Source organism: Brachyhypopomus gauderio, chromosome 19 (genome assembly GCF_052324685.1).
Source record: "Brachyhypopomus gauderio isolate BG-103 chromosome 19, BGAUD_0.2, whole genome shotgun sequence".
Taxonomy (NCBI): Eukaryota; Metazoa; Chordata; class Actinopteri; order Gymnotiformes; family Hypopomidae; genus Brachyhypopomus; species Brachyhypopomus gauderio.
Genome location: NC_135229.1, coordinates 4,571,371 through 4,589,864, shown reverse-complemented (window position 1 = coordinate 4,589,864; position 18,494 = coordinate 4,571,371). Strand labels below are relative to the sequence as shown.

General features: G+C 51.8%; 2 protein-coding genes across 5 annotated transcripts in view; one reads left to right on the top strand and one right to left on the bottom strand.

The window, feature by feature from the left end:
* exoc3 (exocyst complex component 3) overlaps positions 1-13,748 on the top strand; it is a 22,620-nt gene extending 8,872 nt beyond the window's left edge. Inside the window, exons 14-15 of one of the 3 annotated variants that reach the window (XR_013122286.1) lie at positions 8,699-9,030; positions 9,708-13,748. The gene's annotated coding sequence lies outside the window, so the exon portion shown is untranslated. The remainder of the gene's footprint in view (positions 1-8,698; positions 9,031-9,707) is intronic. The other 2 variants (XR_013122284.1, XR_013122283.1) reach the window with 2 other exon arrangements.
* zcchc2 (zinc finger, CCHC domain containing 2) overlaps positions 1-18,494 on the bottom strand; it is a 21,692-nt gene that overhangs the window by 1,969 nt on the left and 1,229 nt on the right. Inside the window, exons 2-14 of one of the 2 annotated variants that reach the window (XM_076981227.1) lie at positions 16,501-16,609; positions 16,156-16,226; positions 10,889-10,960; positions 10,513-10,610; positions 9,740-9,834; positions 8,924-9,007; positions 8,719-8,814; positions 8,466-8,526; positions 8,246-8,366; positions 8,025-8,116; positions 5,323-5,420; positions 1,527-1,610; positions 83-1,204 (exon numbers count right to left, since the gene is read on the bottom strand). In XM_076981227.1, the coding sequence (XP_076837342.1) occupies positions 83-1,204; positions 1,527-1,610; positions 5,323-5,420; positions 8,025-8,116; positions 8,246-8,366; positions 8,466-8,526; positions 8,719-8,814; positions 8,924-9,007; positions 9,740-9,834; positions 10,513-10,610; positions 10,889-10,960; positions 16,156-16,226; positions 16,501-16,609 (2,203 nt within the window). The remainder of the gene's footprint in view (positions 1-82; positions 1,205-1,526; positions 1,611-5,322; positions 5,421-8,024; positions 8,117-8,245; positions 8,367-8,465; positions 8,527-8,718; positions 8,815-8,923; positions 9,008-9,739; positions 9,835-10,512; positions 10,611-10,888; positions 10,961-16,155; positions 16,227-16,500; positions 16,610-18,494) is intronic. The other variant, XM_076981228.1, reaches the window with a different exon arrangement.

Below are 18,494 nucleotides of genomic sequence, written 5' to 3'. Positions count from 1 at the left end.
GGAAACATGGCTCCTCCCCTCGGACTCCCCCACGCGCTCCTCGAGCCTACAGCCCCTCGTCACCTCCTGGCCCTGCCGTTACCTGGCTGCCCGGCGTCCATGGACGGCTGCTTGCAGTCCTGGGCGTAGTGGCCACTCATGCCGCAGTTGTAGCAGGACCCGGCCCCGGGCTTCTTGGGCACCATGCCCGCCGGCTGGAAGACGGGCGGGTAAAAGCGTCCGAAGGGCCCCGGCTGGGCCAGGCCGTAGCCCGGCTGGGCGGCGAGCAGGTGGTCGGTGTGGGGGTGGAGGAGGGCCCCCGCGGCGAAGGCGGGCGAAGCGTGGGTGTAGAAGGACAGCGGCGCGCCGTTGGTCTGGTGGGCGGGGCCGGGGAAGGGGGCGGCGCCCAACGAGGGCGCCACGTGGAAGAAGGGCGCCGGCGGGCCGAACACCTGACGGGCGGTGTGGGCCGGCAGGTAGAACCCGGGCGACTGGTGGGCGTTGCCCCCTCCGCAGCTTCCCCGGCAACCACAGGTGTTGCATCCGGCCTGCTGCTGTTGAGCGGCGGGTTGAGACTGCGCTGTGATTGGTCCAGCGCAGCCGGTGCCGTAGGCCGGCGTCGGCTCGTTCTGGGTCGCGTTATGGGAAAGGGCGGCAGTAGGCGGCGGCAGGCACGGGGCGGGCGTCTGGACGGGCACGCCCACGGGGGGAGGTCCCTGGCTCGGGGCAGTGCCAGGGGGGTGGGGTGGTGGGAGGGGCTGGGTGGCAGTCTTAGGGCACGGTTTCCCCGTGGGAGTGGCAGGGGGCGGAGCCTGGCTCTGCTCGGGGCCGGCTGGAGGCGGGCACTGGGAGGGCGAGAGTACGCTGATGGCCCCCAGGGGGAGCTGCTGCGTGTGGGGCACGGCGGGCGGCTCCACGGGGTCCCTGGAGGCGGGCCGGCCCACCCTCCTGTCCTGCTTGGCCAATGGGATGGTGATGGTGAGCTTGCTCTCGTCGGCTCTGCCCGCCTCTCTGGGGGCGGGGCTGTACTTTAGGGCGTAGGGGAGGCAGGAGCTTAGGGCCAGCTCCACCACCGCCGAGGAGGGCTTCGTCACTTCAAACCCCGCCCTCTCAGGCTCCGCCTTCAGTGGGTTCACCATGGCGACCGCTTTCCTGCCCAAACTCTTGGGGAGGTGGGGTTTGCCAGCCGGCTCCTGGGTGGAGTTATCCGACTGACTCTCTGTATCTGCAAGGCCGCGCACGCGCACGCGCACACACACACACACACACACACACACACACACACACACACACACACACACACACACACACACACACACACACACACACACACACAGGAATTGTTTGTGCTTCCCTCTCGTTAAATAAAACATTAAATCAAAAGCAAGTCACTTGGAAATTCCACAGAAGACAGTGGCCAGTGTTCTAGAGAAGATCCCAGCATGCATCTGGTGTAGATGTGCTAGCGTAAAAGTCCCAGCACACAGTCAGTTTACGTACATTCAGGAGAGGGAGTCAGAGCGTGTGCTGGGTTCTGCAGAACTGACCTGGTGGCTGGTGGTGAACTGGGCTGGAAGGCACAGAGTTGGAGCTTTCAGATGAAGTGTCTCCATATACATCCCTGCCTGGGGCTGCAGTGATAACACACACACACACACACACACACACACACGATGCACAATCACAAGCATATGCCCATCCTGTCACACATGCACTTTTCACCTGCTTCTCTCTCTCTCAATCTCACACACACACACACACACACACACTTCTACAGTCCATCAGTAATGGCACACACAGAATTACATTAGCATCCAGATAACAGCACTTCCTCCTGACTCCACTGTAAAACAGACATATGTATTCATGGCTCAGTCAAGTTTACACCCCCATCCCCGTCACAGCTGTACCAGGAACTCGCAGGATATCATTACATTCACGTGGAAAATATCAGCTTCAAGGTACAGTCGCAGACACCGGCGGATCAGAGCCGCTCTGTTTTAGGCCACCAGAATATAGAATATATAGAATATTCTGGTCCCCTAAATAATAGAATTAAGAATATAATCCACCTTGTTGGCACAGATGAGTTAAGGACTACCATACAAGAAAACACATCAAGTTTCTATTACAATCTATTTAAAGATATTAAAAGGAAAAATTGATAAATCTTGTATCTCTATCCTAAACACTTTTGAAAATGTAAAACGTTTGGCCATCTGAGCTAAATGATCACGTTTACAGTTATTTGTACGTGTTTTCTAAGCCAATAGCTTAATGGGTTGAAATTTGAACTGAACATCCAGGAAACCCTAAGGACAATTTTCAACACGAATTCATGTAAATAAGTGTTCACAAATGTTTTACAGTAATCAAATTAAGAAACAAAATCATTTTACCCCGTTTTCCCACTAGTTTTCATTTTCTTGCAACCAAATTTAGTTTCTCTATAGTTCTACCTCGTCTACAGCGTTTGGTGTTTCAGAAATATTGAGTGACACAGATCTTGGAGATGAAAATCCAGAGGAGGCAGAGGAGCATGAGACATTACATATTACCAACTGTAACGTTCTTGAAGCTGAGGAACTCATGTTGGAAGATGTTGGAAGCTGAAGGCATACCGACACTGTGTCTGACGTCTTGTTCAAGACAGCCATTACTGCAGGCTAACACGAACACTGTCGTAGGCCGTACTAACGCGGTCGCAGGCCGTACTAACGCGGTCGTAGGCCGTACTAACACGGTCGCAGGCCGTACTAACACTGTCGCAGGCCGTACTAACACGGTCGCAGGCCGTACTAACACGGTCGCAGGCCGTACTAACACGGTCGCAGGCCGTACTAACACTGTCGCAGGCCGTACTAACACTGTCGCAGGCCGTACTAACACGGTCGCAGGCCGTACTAACACGGTCGCAGGCCGTACTAACACGGTCGCAGGCCGTACTAACACGGTCGTAGGCCGTACTAACAGTTGCCCTTGTGCTAGGCTTTTTTTCCTTAATAGAAAATGAAAAAAGCCAAATGATTGAATTAATCTGGATTACCATCTTATATATCTGGGTATGTACCAATCCATTCGGCCTTCAGCCCAAACTTGTTTCAGTTGGGATTAGACCAGGCTTGCTTTACTGCTGCTGCTACTGGTTGATGTGATAAACCATTTCAGGTATTCTTATTTACGTACAAGATGTGACTTGTTCATTTTTTTGACCACAATGAAAAACAGACTCAGTAGGTTATCACACAGAGACAGAAGTGATAGAAGTGAACGTCAGAGTCAACAACGTACAAATGTCTACCTACGAAATGAAAACATTTGAAATGAAAAAACTGTTTTCAAAACAATTACTGAATGATTGAGCAATCCAATCATTTTTAATTCTGAGCATCAATGCTTACTTTCATGGACATTGGAAATGATGGAGTCAGAATAAAAGTGGGGTTTTCATCTCCAAGATCTGTGTCACTCAATTTTTATGAAACACCAAATAAGTTGTAGAGGCAGAACTACATATTAAAACTACATTTGGTTACAAGAAAGTGAAAACTAGTTCCAAGTCATGATTTATGTTTCTCTATTTGATGACTGTAAAACATGCACCAACATGGGACATGGGGAGGGAGGGGGTAGTGTCGGGGAGGGGGGGGGTAGTGTTGGGGAGGGGGGGGGTAGTGTTGGGGAGGGAGGGGGTAGTGTTGGGGAGGGAGGGGGTAGTGTTGGGGAGGGAGGGGGTAGTGTTGGGAAGGGGGGGGGGGTAGTGTTGGGGAGGGAGGGGGTAGTGTTGGGGAGGGAGGGGGTAGTGTTGGGGAGGGGGGGGGGGGTAGTGTTGGGGAGGGGGGGGGGGTAGTGTTGGGGAGGGAGGGGGTAGTGTTGGGGAGGGAGGGGGTAGTGTTGGGGAGGGAGGGGGTAGTGTTGGGGAGGGAGGGGGTAGTGTTGGGAAGGGGGGGGGGTAGTGTTGGGGAGGGAGGGGGTAGTGTTGGGAAGGGGGGGGGTAGTGTTGGGAAGGGGGGGGGTAGTGTTGGGGAGGGAGGGGGTAGTGTTGGGGAGGGAGGGGGTAGTGTTGGGAAGGGGGGGGGGTAGTGTTGGGGAGGGAGGGGGTAGTGTTGGGAAGGGAGGGGGTAGTGTTGGGGAGGGAGGGGGTAGTGTTGAGGAGGGAGGGGGTAGTGTTGGGGAGGGAGGGGGTAGTGTTGGGGAGGGAGGGGGTAGTGTTGGGAAGGGGGGGGGGGTAGTGTTGGGAAGGGGGGGGGGGGTAGTGTTGGGAAGGGGGGGGGTAGTGTTGGGGAGGGAGGGGGGTAGTGTCGGGGAGGGGGGGGGGTAGTGTCGGGGAGGGAGGGGGGTAGTGTCGGGAAGGGAGGGGGTAGTGTCGGGAAGGGGGGGGGGGTAGTGTCGGGGAGGGAGGGGGTAGTGTCGGGGAGGGGGGGGGGGTAGTGTCGGGGAGGGAGGGGGGGTAGTGTCGGGAAGGGGGGGGGTAGTGTTGGGAAGGGGGGGGGGTAGTGTTGGGGAGGGAGGGGGTAGTGTTGGGGAGGGAGGGGGGTAGTGTTGGGGAGGGGGGGGGGTAGTGTTGGGGAGGGAGGGGGTAGTGTTGGGGAGGGGGGGGGCGTTTCTCCACATCAACAGCACACCGGCTCTCACGCATGGGTGCACAGGCACGTGGGCCCCCTAGGGGTTACCAGCACACGTGGCTTTATGTACAAGTGAGTCGTCTCAACGTTGCTTTATGAAGGAGTGAGCCGGCTCACGTGGCTTTATGAACGAGTGAGCCGGCTCACGTGGCTTTATGAACGAGTGAGCCGGCTCACGTGGCTTTATGAACGAGTGAGCCGGCTCACGTGGCTTTATGGACGAGTAAACTGACTCAGGTGGCTTTATGGAGGAGTCACTCAAGCCCAACTCCACCCACTCACGAGGGCTGAAGGCAGAAAGCCTCTAAAACAAGCAGCAGATGAAGACGGCTGTGTGGCGGGCCTGGCTGGGCTGCACCAGGGAAGAGTGTCAAGACCTCCAGTGTCTGTCCATTCCAAACATCCACTTCCAATGATGTGAAACTATTGTGGATTTTATTCGGTCACGATACTTTATGATTTTTTTTTTTTGCATTTCTCCAAACGTCCCCGCTCCCCTTAAATGAAAAGGTCCAGGATTTCAATATTGTTCACTCAATGTGGATTTTAATACCCTAAAGCTGATATTCTGCATGTCAGCATTTAATGTTCTATTGTACAGGGCCAAAAGACTGAATCACATCACCGCACAATCACACACACACACACACACACACACACACACACACACACACACACACACACACACACACACACACACACACACACACACTCTTACCCTTACACGCAGCCTGGCCCATCATCTGTACGGCAGGTGTTCTCAGGATGCCGTTGGCGACAGAGCCTCTCCCAGCTGGGCCTCTTCTGCTCCTGTCCCTGTGAGGCAAGCAGGGACGAGAGCTTCACGGCACACGCTAGAGACCCAGACTGCGTAGTGTCAGGGGCCACACGCTAGAGACCCCGGCCTGCGTAGTGTCAGGGGCCACACACGCTAGAGACCCCCGGCCTGCGTAGTGTCAGGGGCCACACACGCTAGAGACCCCGGCCTGCGTAGTGTCAGGGGCCACACACGCTAGAGACCCAGACTGCGTAGTGTCAGGGGCCACACACGCTAGAGACCCCGGCCTGCGTAGTGTCAGGGGCCACACACGCTAGAGACCCAGACTGTGTAGTGTCAGGGGCCACACACGCTAGAGACCCAGACTACGTAGTGTCAGGGGCCACACAGGCTAGAGACCCACACTGCGTAGTGTCAGGGGCCACACACGCTAGAGACCCCGGCCTGCGTAGTGTCAGGGGCCACACACGCTAGAGACCTCAGCCTGCGTAGTGTCAGGGGCCACACACGCTAGAGACCTCGGCCTGCGTAGTGTCAGGGGCCACACACGCTAGAGACCCAGACTGCGTAGTGTCAGGGGCCACACACGCTAGAGACCCAGACTGCGTAGTGTCAGGGGCCACACACGCTAGAGACCCCGGCCTGCGTAGTGTCAGGGGCCACACACGCTAGAGACCCCGGCCTGCGTAGTGTCAGGGGCCACACACGCTAGAGACCCAGACTACGTAGTGTCAGGGGCCACACACGCTAGAGACCCAGACTGCGTAGTGTCAGGGGCCACACACGCTAGAGACCCAGACTGCGTAGTGTCAGGGGCCACACACGCTAGAGACCCAGACTGCGTAGTGTCAGGGGCCACACACGCTAGAGACCCCGGCCTGCGTAGAGTCAGGGGCCACACACGCTAGAGACCCAGACTGCGTAGTGTCAGGGGCCACACACGCTAGAGACCCAGACTGCGTAGTGTCAGGGGCCACACACGCTAGAGACCCCGGCCTGCGTAGTGTCAGGGGCCACACACGCTAGAGACCCCGGCCTGCGTAGTGTCAGGGGCCACACACGCTAGAGACCTCGGCCTGCGTAGTGTCAGGGGCCACACACGCTAGAGACCCAGACTGCGTAGTGTCAGGGGCCACACACGCTAGAGACCCCGGCCTGCGTAGTGTCAGGGGCCACACACGCTAGAGACCCCGGCCTGCGTAGTGTCAGGGGCCACACACGCTGGAGACCCAGACTACGTAGTGTCAGGGGCCACACACGCTAGAGACCCAGACTACGTAGTGTCAGGGGCCACACACGCTAGAGACCCAGACTGCGTAGTGTCAGGGGCCACACACGCTAGAGACCCAGACTGCGTAGTGTCAGGGGCCACACACGCTAGAGACCCCGGACTGCGTAGTGTCAGGGGCCACACACGCTAGAGACCCCGGACTGCGTAGTGTCAGGGGCCACACACGCTAGAGACCCAGACTGTGTAGTGTCAGGGGCCACACACGCTAGAGACCCCGGCCTATGTAGTGTCAGGGGCCACACAGGCTAGAGACCCAGACTGTGTAGTGTCAGGGGCCACACACGCTAGAGACCCCGGCCTGCGTAGTGTCAGGGGCCACACACGCTAGAGACCCAGACTGTGTAGTGTCAGGGGCCACACACGCTAGAGACCCCGGCCTATGTAGTGTCAGGGGCCACACAGGCTAGAGACCCAGACTGCGTAGTGTCAGGGGCCACACACGCTAGAGACCCCGGCCTGCGTAGTGTCAGGGGCCACAAACTGTGGACGACCCCGGGCTGCAGGGGTGTGCCTCAGACCCCACGAGCTGTACTAAAGTTTCCATTGTGAGTTTCTGTGTCAGTGCGGGGAATCATCTCACAGTCCACCACAGCCAATTGATTCCGCTGGCCATAAGAAGGCCCGTGGTAATGATTCAGTTTGTCTGCCGGACCCTCGACACGAGCCCAAACAGGTCCAGTGTTCCTGAGTCCTCTCACCTCATAGTCTAGCTGTGAGCAGCTTAAACGCCTGACTTAAGACGTAAGGGGGAGTTTACGGATCTTACCGCAGGCCCCGAGACGCTGGCAGTGTTACGAGACGCTCTGTAACACAAGAGAACGTGGCACCTTACACCAGCCACCATTACAGCAGCGTGTTGTACCACGCAGTGCGCAAATAGCCCAGAGCATTTTTTTAGCAATGATGTTTTTCTTTCTTTCTGAAGCAGCCAGTATAACACGGTTTACATCGACTAGCCTGAAGCGTTTCCAAAACGAGGGTCGACAATTCGGCGCGTAACGAACTTCATGAACTCACGGCTGAGGATGTCTTACTCCTGTCAGGGTGCCGAGGTTTTAAAAGCTGCCGAGGTTTGATCTCCCCAGCCAGCGGCACGAGGCGCCCCGTCTCACGTCTCAGAGGTGAGCTGAGGGCAGCGCGAACACAAGCTCCGCTAAGCTCGGCTCCCAGGAGGACGAGCGGGGGTTTTTATTTATTTCACCATCCCCCACCTTCAACAAGCAGCGCCATTACTCTGGGTAAAAGAACAGGTCGATGCTTTCAATTTGATCAGAGAGAATTTAAAAAAGTTAATGAAAGAATTGTGAGGGGAAAGTAGACTGTGTGTGTGTGTGTGTGTGTGTGTGTGAACCTTTTGCCTGGCGTCCTCCCTTTGGTCTTCGGGGCGGTCCTCTCCTCTGCGCTGTTCTGAGCAGACACACACGCCACCGGGTTGTCGTACTCCTGTGGGGGAGACCGTGTACTCAGAGACTGTGTAGCGCGCCAGGCAGACATCCCGGGTCCCAGGGGTCCCAGCAGGGCGTCAGTGGAGGGTGGGAGCGTGTTGGTGGGGGGGGGGGGGGGGGTGCCAACCTGCTCAGGGTCTGTCCCACACTGCGGGGAGCCGCGTCTCCGTCCCGTCACGTCCCCGTTCAGCTCGACGTGAGCGTTCCTCCTGCCGCTCTCCCGCGGACTGCCAGCAGGGTGCGCCCTCCTGTACGCCCACCACACACACGCACATCCACACACCAAAACAGTAAGACTGGAATTTTGCGCTTTTGCTCAGAACATCTTAGGTGCGTGCTGAACTCACCCATAGCCTGCATTCCTGACACTGTGACTCCTGGAACAGGAGAGTCTGTATGCTTCAATATCTGGGGGGGGGGGGGGGGGGGGGAGAGAGAGAGAGAGAGAGAGAGAGAGAGAGAGAGAGAGAGAGAGAGAGAGAGAGAGAGAGAGAGAGAGAGAGAGAGATTCATTACACCACCTCAAATGGTGGGCTGTGGTGTGAGGGAAGCTGATTTTCTTGTTCAACTTCTCTGTCAGCCGTGTGAAATACGGCTGACCTCTCCTGACTGGACCTCCCATAGCCTCTCCTGACTGGACCTCCCCTGGCCTCTCCTGACTGGACCTCCCCTGGCCTCTCCTCTTCTGACCTGAATCTTTCAGGGAAGGTAAGCGATAGCAACATCTGGGAGTGGCAGATGTGAGCAGCACCTAGTGTGTGGGTGTGTGTGTGTGTGTGTGTGTGTGTGTGTGTGTGTGTCTCACCCTCCTCCAGACTGGAGGTCTCTGAACAGTCCTCTGAGAATCGGGGAGCCGGCTGGCGCGTTCTGGGTCCAGGTGTGTTGTTACCTGCAGAGGAGAGCCACCCTGAGGTAAACACACCTCCCACAGGATACACACACACACACACACACACACACACACACACACACACCTGCGACACTACCACAGGAGGGAACACAACAACACAGTCTCCGTACGCAACAAGCACCTCCAGCGCCGTCACTCAAACACGCCACGGATGCTCCTGCCGGGCCGTCTTCCGTTTCGGAGACCCGCCGTCAGCGTCCCCATCCCTCTCTAGCCCCGCACTTACGGGACACGCTCAACCGCGCATTTCAAACTTCCCTAAACAGGACCTTGTCGGAACATGCTCACATGCTTCTATGCCAAAAAGTCAACTGTCATTTTGGGTCGATAGTGTCCAACTCCAACAACAATGCTAAAAACAAAATTATTACAGAAAAAATATGCATTAAAAACTGCATACGTTTTTTAGTAACAGCATGTGTCCATGACATCACCACTGTAGTGGGCGTGGCCTTATGGACAGCTGTAAGGACACTCCCTCTCTTTGCTATAATAATGCAGGTATCACTAAGAAATGACCCATTTCTTCTTTGTCACAGGACAGCAGCTTCTGCCTGGTGCCTCTTGGCAGGTACTGGCTGTGTTGTAATGATGTAATGATGCACACATTAGTGCCGGTGAAGTGAGCGTGCGTCTGGCGTGTGTGTGTGTGTGTGTCTGTGTGTGGGGGATGGGGCAGGGGTGTGTGTGTAGGTGTGTGTGTGAGCTTACAGTGGCTGCAGTGCAAGGAAGTCGTCTGAGGCAGGAAGAACCCAGAGAGCTGGCACGTCTGCAGGAACCCCGGTGACATGGACCAGAACATCTCCCTGTCCGAGGGAGGCGGCCACACGACGAGATGACGAAGAGAAGAGTGTTAAAGAGAGCGAGGGAAAAGAGAAAGAAACTATTAACATAACGGAGTGAAAGAATTAAACAGGGATATGGGGCAGAGCCAAATCTGCCCACACACACACACACACACACACACACACACACACACACACACTAACACACAGCTGGATTCCAAACCATTTCTGGACCAGTCAGTAATATACACAACGATCCCCTCACCCAGGGTTTGTAATGACACAAATCTCCGAACTCGTTTTCACGCTACACAAGGGTGAAACATAGCCCGTGTCAAAAATCATTTATTCTGTGCATTCTCTCGCTTAACGCGGACAGCCGGGCAGTATTTGCGCTACAGATATACGGAGTTAACACAAGCGGAGCGGTTAAACAAATAACGTGAGCCGGATTGCGCAGCAGGTTGATATATTTTCTACTGCGTCTTCCATCTACGGGAAGAACTCTGTGGTTCCTGCTAACATGGTTTCAACTGCTTAAACGATATTTAGAGGAATTAGAACAAGAGGAAAACAAATAGCCCTATGAATATATAGCGCGGTAGGCTATTTCTGAGAGTGCCATCACTGCCAGTGTGTGTAATAGACGCATTGTGTGTTCACAGTACAGGAAGAAACCAGAGGTCAAGGGTTACTCACCTGAGCTCTCTCTCTAGTGCCCTGGGATCTCCATCAGGCTGGCTCAGCAGACCCACAATGCCTTGCAGCAAGCCCTCTGTACCCTGTTCCTTACACAGCTAACAGGTGTGTGTGTGTGAGGAAGAGAGAGAGAGAGAGAGAGAGAGAGAGAGAAGGGGGCGTGATTTTTCTTAAGTATCTGCCGCCCACCCTGTGTGCCGGCGAAGCAAACAGCTTCGTTTCTGATCTACAACCACAAGGGTGTGAAGGCCACACTTTGCTGCAATGAGGAGAAAAATGCAATTCTAACCAAAGGCACAAGCTTCGTGAACCTGGGTCGCTTTTAAAAGATGCCCCCAATTCGCCAGCCGAGGCGGCCATGCTTTGACGTACATACCTTCACCACAAACTCCTGCAACTCCCGGTGACTTTTGCTCACGTTGGTAGACGTGGAGTCCGACCACTGCACCTGGAACGGTTGAGAAGGGGGGGGGATTTAAAGCGCGAAAAGCACGACATTATGAACGACATTATTAAAGAACGACATTATGCCACGGTTGCTTTCGCCACTGTGGTGTTTCTCCTCCGCCGTTTAGCAGCGCTGGCCAAATTCCCGCCATTTCCAGCGGACAGAACCTCGGCTTCCCCGGCATTTAGAGCGCAACACGACATCATGGTTTGGAAGCGCCATCACGGGCATCAAAAGCCAAAAGACGATATTGGCCATTACTTCATGTTTCCCTTCATTCGGGTCGTTTAAGGGTTATGACAAACTCTCGGCCGGTTTCCCAAAGCGATTTAGCCAGGCTGATGAAGGAGAGGCGGCTTACATCACGACAGCGGCATTAACTTCATGGTGCATGACCAGAGTGTTTGAACGCTCGGTGCACACCAGCTAGGTCAGTGCAGAGTTTCAGCACATCATGTCTGGTTCGATTATGATTTTCATAGTGCGTGCATATATATGTAACTTGCATTCACTGTATATATGAAAAGCATGTGTTTACTAAGGACAAAGTCTTTTTACATAAAGGCCTACAACCATTTGCATTTATAACTGTGAGTACAGCCAATAGACTTGCTGTTACACATGGCACCGTCTTCTGCTAAGGCAGATATTAACTAGACTAGAGTCTAGATAGTGTTTGAGAATAATGGTGCAGTTGAGCCACTAAGCATTTACACCCCATTCGAGTCCAAACACGCAGAGATCGTCTCAGTTCACTGGAAACAAGGTAACTAATTAAGAGAGTCTTAAATTCACTTCAGATCCCCACAGTGGGCGGTGAGTCACCTCAGAAGATTCCCGAATAGTCCGGAAGACTCGGAGGATGAAACTTCATCGGAAAGACGACACTGACTGCTGCTAAATAATAAAAACATTGCGAAACTCAAATTCCGTTTGTGGATTTACAGTAATGATGTGGGAGGGGGGGGTTGTGTACCGTGTCAGTGCCGCATCAAGTCGAACTACGCTTGTCTGGTGAGCCAAAACAAACGGCGGGAAATAGACCTCGCGACGAGGAAACATTTTGGCAGTTACCCGCACTGCGAGAGTCGATAAGAGGACGGCTGTAATTACAGCAATTCATCATTCCCCAGACGCCAAAGAGAGGGTGTCGAAGTGTTTATCTGCGATCTCTAAATCGGCCTCTTTCAACGCCAAGGCAGCCCGTAGCGCCGAGTAAACATATCGGCCTTAATAAGGGCCGGCAGGCTGTTTTGTGCGTCCCCCCCCCCCCCCACCTCCTGCCAACGGACTGTTTGTAGGTCTTTCACGAGCCCGAGTGCATACTGATGTCTTAATAGAAGGCCAGCACGCAGAATGGCTCCCATCAGCTCACACAGAGGATCTGTGTCCAGAATGGAGAGGTTGGGGGAATTAGGCAGTGATGTATTGGGGGGGGATCTCTGTTTGAAATGCGCCTGGCTGCTCGGATGGGGAGAGAGCCGAGATTGTTTCCTGTGTTTTTAAAAGTGAAAGTGAACCGAGGCACGACGCATCCCCACCCCAGCCGCCCCCTGGAGACAGATGACCAAAACTAAGAATGTCCACGTATCTCTGTTAGCCAACTCAGGAGAGCAAATTACAGAAAGAAGACAGCAAATTAGAGCCTGTCAGCAAATCAGAAATTCTTTGTTTGTGTTTCAGGTAAACGCAGGCAGTTAGGAAGCATATGTCTGAGCTAGTATGTGAAACCTGCCCACCACAGGCTCATAGTTTAAAGCATTTTCATATCATCAACTTCTCTCATTTTTGTCAAAAAATTCTGTTCATAAGGCTGTGCCTTGTCAGGCTCCGCAAAGTGCACAAATTATCGTAAATATCCTACGTAAACAACCCAATCTAAATCTCGAGACTAGACTCGCGCCCTGCAGGGCTCACGGACTTAATTAGATGTCCGTGACATTTACTGAAGTGGTCAACATCATGTCCAATCTGACAGGTTGTGTGGTAGGGAGAACACAGCACGACTCCTTTCCATGGTTAACCGACACCAAAATATGAGACCCAGCTAATACCGCAGCTCCTGTTGATTAATAACTGCCTCTAGCAATCGGAGGCACTGGGGGTTTATCGCCTGATCCTATTGTTCAAGGCCTTCAAGGACCATCTTCATACAAATTACAGAATAAATTGCAGCCAGCGGATTTATTGTCACCAAAGATCATATTCAGATGATTCTGATCAACAGTTGCAATTCAACAAACCCATCACCTTATGTACACAGCTAATGAAATGCAAATAAAATCCATGGTCAAAATAATTATTCTTTTTAATCTCCTCACATCCGTGTTTGAGCGACTCGACAAGTAAAATCTACTGAATCCTGCATCCCCGGCGGACTCTGGGTGTTTGCATAAAGCGCTTAATTCTTCCTGCAGCAGCCCAGATGAAGGTCAGGATTAGACGGGATTAGACGGCCTTCGACCCGCTGGACGCCATTGGGGACATGTATAATGGGCCCAGTGCTTTGCGAGTAGGGAGTCTGGAGATGGCCGGATGTTTAAAACTGGGCATATGTTCGCACAACGTTCACGACACTGCGAATTAGCACTTTTAAGAGCAATTTTGGAACAAATCCGTTTGTTTTTTTTAATACAGTGAGGTGTAATGTCTTGAAAGAACAAGTGTATTAAAATGTCACTAAAAAAACAACATATTGTAATGAAATGTGTGAAAACTCCCATGTGAGTGTCTGTTAATGTTCTGATGATGTTACACTAATTAGTTCATTTTCTGGATGAGCACGTACGTTTGTAGCAGTGTACTAAACGCTTATTTGCCCCTAATGAAATAGGAGCTACAACTCAAAGGCAATTCTTGTGTTTATTTTCACCGCAAAACTGCTCACACAAACAAATAAAAAATATGCAGCTGTAAGAAAATATAAAATATCAATACGAACAACTGTACGCAATAGAAATGAAGATCAATACGAGGAAAATAAAGTTGGACACTTTCTCTGAGAGAAAAAAAGCAGATCAGAAAGCGATCTCGTTTGAGCGGACGACGGTCTGTTACTGGTTGGTTTCGCTAGCGGGCCCAACGGCTGCTGCTCGGAGAGTGAGCTAAGGAAGATGGATGTTCTGGCAAAAGCGTCCTCCCCCGCTCACCATACCCACGAGCAGATGGTACTGCCCAGCAAGCCCCCAACTCTCTTCAGGCAGGCAGTCCCATGCATGCACAAGTGTGTGTGTGTGTGTGTGTGTGTGTGTGTCCAGGGAAAACTAGTCATCAGAAGTCACTGCCACCTTCGCATTTACCCAAAAACGCTTCCAACACTGGACGCGAGGCGATCCATACATCAACCAAGCCTCTCTCGCCACCACAAACAGCAGCAGTCAGGCAGAAGTCTACCAAGGCTTCTGTTCCTGCTTTCTTCACGGTGTGGACCACACCGCTTCACTGCTGGTGGTCTCAGTCAATCGCAGAGTCAGCAACGCTTCACAGCGGTGTCCCCGAACAGCTCCCGCAGATGTACGGTCAGGGCTACTTCTCATCACCACCCCCTCGGTGTCGGGGTGAAGCTCAGGGAGAAGGCCGGAAGCCTGCTCCTGGTCCCACAAGTGAGCAACCACTACTGAAACCATTCACTCCTCCCTTGGAGAGAGAAGCAAAACGAAGCCAAAGAAAACGCCCTTCCAGTCAGAGCCAAGGGCCGCATTTCAAGGAACAACAAATCAAAAACTAGCCCTTTGATATAAAGGGTTAGGAGCAGGCTTGAAAGCATTGGAGAAGATGACCTCAGATTTATTACGGTTCTTTTTATTTCTGAAAGAATATAGTGATGTATGAAGTCTTCTTATTTTTAAGATTGGAGAGAAAGCCGTCACATGTAGGGGGAAACACGTTCTGCTTTTGAATCACCTTTTCGAAGGCCTGAACCTCTGAACAGCCGGAATCTTCTAGATAAAGCCACACATTTTCCCCACATTCTTCTTTTTTTTGTGTCTAGGACGCAGAGATGGAGATAACGCTCCTATTGACCAAAATGATGAAGTCTTAAATAATGGAGTAATTCCAAAATAGGATAAACCATTGTTTTCTTGTTACTGTGTTTTTTACCTACTACCAAGACATCTGACTCGTCTCAAAGCTGGATACTTAGCCGGGCTGAAACTGGTGTCTCGAAGTAGACAGAAAACAGAATAGTGCCCAGTCCAGGACCCACCGTGATAACAGTGAGTGACTCATTGGCAAATTCTACTTAAACATAATTCAATCCCCAAAGGGAGAAGAGCTACTCCAGAAATCTGAATTCTCCCCCCCCCCCCTCCCATTGGAGTTCAGCAGGATACAGAACTAATGCGGAGGGTAATCATTTCCTGGTGAAATGTACACACGCTTTTCCCACAAAGCCACAACCATCACTCTGCAACAGCCGTCAATACGGAGGCGAAATTAGAGCCGACATACAGCTGTTTTCCTCCCCTCCCACTGCATCCTCCAGCAGGTCACAGAGAGAGAGAGAGAGAGAGAGAGAGTCTCAGCATGGAGGCACTGAGCCAGGCCCTCTCACCCCTCACCCCACCCTCCCCCCACCCCCTCTGGGCCTGCCTAAGCTCCTCCAACCCTTCTGCAGGCGGATGTTTACGCCACAAGCCCCCCCCCCCCAGCCTCGGTCTCAGGCACACACAAGGAGCCATTGCTGTAGCTCACAGCCCGCCTTAACCCCCCCCCCCCCCCCACCTACAAGAGTAACGCAGAAAGAGTGCGGTAGCAAAGCGTTATAAGTGTTGCGTGAGCACCAGACAAACGCGAGAACGCCTCGTCTCACAAACACAGCACAGCGCTTTCGCACAATTATGTGGGAAACCACACACCACTTCCGACACCTTACAGGAGTTTCGCAAGTGATACATAATTCACCCACATACAACACAAGTGAGGCGCACATACACCAATTAAGCTGTCGTCGCCCCCCCCCCCCCCATTCCTATTGTTCTTCCTGGTCCCCTTTCTAGATAGATTATATTTGTTTGTACCAGGACCGTTAGGAATCGATGGTGTTTCGAAATACTTTTTTGGAGGACAGATTTGGTTTCTTCCAACAGTCGGCTCACCCACACCGTCATGATGATGTTTTGGGACAGTACAACCACAAAGCCTCCACCCTCTTTTAGCCCCACCGGATGAGAACGGACGGAGAGCAAACCTACCTCGAAACTGAACTGTCTGCAGTCTGCTCCTGGCGAGATCTCCTTGAGGGTGACCTTCTCGATGTGCACCACTGGAAACACAGGGGAACGAGATCACCACTCAGGGCAGTGCACAGCTAAGGGACAGTAACGCCAGCTGAACGACCACGCCACCCGCATTAATCCAAACACTGCTGAAGCTGGAATATTTCACAGCAATTTAAATCATGACAATTAACACTCACGAGCTTATTTAAGCGTTTTTTTTGTAATGCATGTTGCTTTAAATAGGTGCACAATTAAATACGCATTACATTGATTGACTCAATGTAAGTGTGTGTTCAAATAAGAACCGAATTCCGGTACCTTGCCTCTGGGGAGTGCTGTTGAGGTGTCGGACCGGACCGGTACACGACGGCCACGTCCGGCTCCCGTCGGCATGTGGGCAGAGGTAGTCCGGCCGGGAAACCTGGTCCTGTTAACACAGCGAAGATGAGGGAGTTCAGTGAGGACACCAACACAAGTTCCTCATTCGTAATGTCTGCCCACTACGGAGGTCGCCATGTTAAATTTCACAAACATCCACCGTCGAGCGGATTAAGGAAAACGTAAGATAATCCAGCTTCATAAGTGACACATGCTGTGTCTTATGACGAAAGGAAAGAATGCTCAAGCTGTAGTGCTAACATGGCTAGCGAATAACCCTGCAGTTTTTTTAAGGCGGGCCTTAAGGAAGGTGAGCACACACCTGTATTCGCTCACTTGCATGCTTTCGAACAGACAAGGACTAAACGGTCGTGCGCGGGTGTGTGTTCGAGGACACACAGGCCCAACATTCAAAGGCATTTCCTCTCTACTGGCCTGCAGGCTTATCCACCACGTCATGGCAAACTGGGTGTGACAGCCACAGTAGCTAAAGGTCAGAAGGAAAGACGTGACGTCCACGGGGTCATTCGGAACTCCGGCCATGAAAAGGAGAGCAGTCCAATCTTAAAGAAAGGGACATGGGGGACTAGAAATCAAAAGGACACCAGATCTGCAAGAGGTGACGTTAGTTTGAACTACAACATCCAATCAAAACCTTCTGCTACCATTCAACATCCAATCCACACCCTTCATTGAAACCTGATAGCACAAGGTCAGGCCATCCTATCTGTGTGCCAATTCTATTCGGAGCCGATTGGCTTAGGTCCTGGTTTTTGTGCTGCCGTTTTATTATCCAGATATTTTTCATACAATCATTTTGTTTTAATAGTTTGCAGTGACTTTTAATATCATCGATGCAGAGTGCTTAATCAATGAATCACAGATTAATAAATGATCCACAGATTAATCAATGAGGTTTAGAGCCTAAAGTCTCACTCACAGATGGCCCACATGAAGCTTTACTTCCGTCTAATCAATCACAATTTCACACAATGAAGTAACCGTGACAACATGCTGGCAATCCCAGACACAACATAAACGACGCCTGGCTTACGACTCTTGGCCAGTAGAGGTTGAGCCATTTAGGAGATGCTGGATCTAATGACCGGAGCAGATACCACCAGTCTGGACCACTGTGGACCTGCCAGACATCCCAACACCAGGGCAGGCCGTGACACGGCCATTCTAACGAGATGCCCGAGGTCTCCGATCAACAGTGACCAGAAGTAGATACGTGGGCAGAATTCCAACAGACATACCCAGGGCACCTTGGGTAAAAAATAAAAAAACAGCCACTCAGGGCTCATTACTGAGATGTCAGAATGACTGCATACACTAGACAGGACACTCATTCTCTCAGGACATTTTCTTTAATGGGATATCCATCTGTTTCTGAAATTCAGGCCTAGAGAGATGTTGAAAGAGAAGCTTCAGGACTCAGGACTGTGAACACAGTCTAAGTGAGTAACTCTGTTTATAGGTTCTAACACCACTTTATAAGTTCTATTGTATTTTGATAACTGTTGCAAAAAGGTGTCATGGGAGAACACAGGAGTTATCTAACATCATTAATAAATAAACCTTAAATCCCATGATAAGAAAACCCTGCAGTTTATCAATCATATAAGAAGACATTTTTAAATCCATAAGTTATTTCACTATGGACTCACACTTCACATAAATAAAAACAATTCTTAACCATTAGATTTTATGACTTGCATGACAACATAATACTGAATTAAACACCTATGTGTAGGTAGTATTCTAGCTAGGACAATTCACAGGTATAAAATATTCATTGAGCGTCCAGATCAACTAAGAACATTTGAATATTTGCCAAACGCCCTATGCACCGCTAACCCCCAGTAATATATGTTTTTTTTACTAACTCATGGGCTTTCCTCAGGTATTTCCTATTCACAGATGTGACCAAT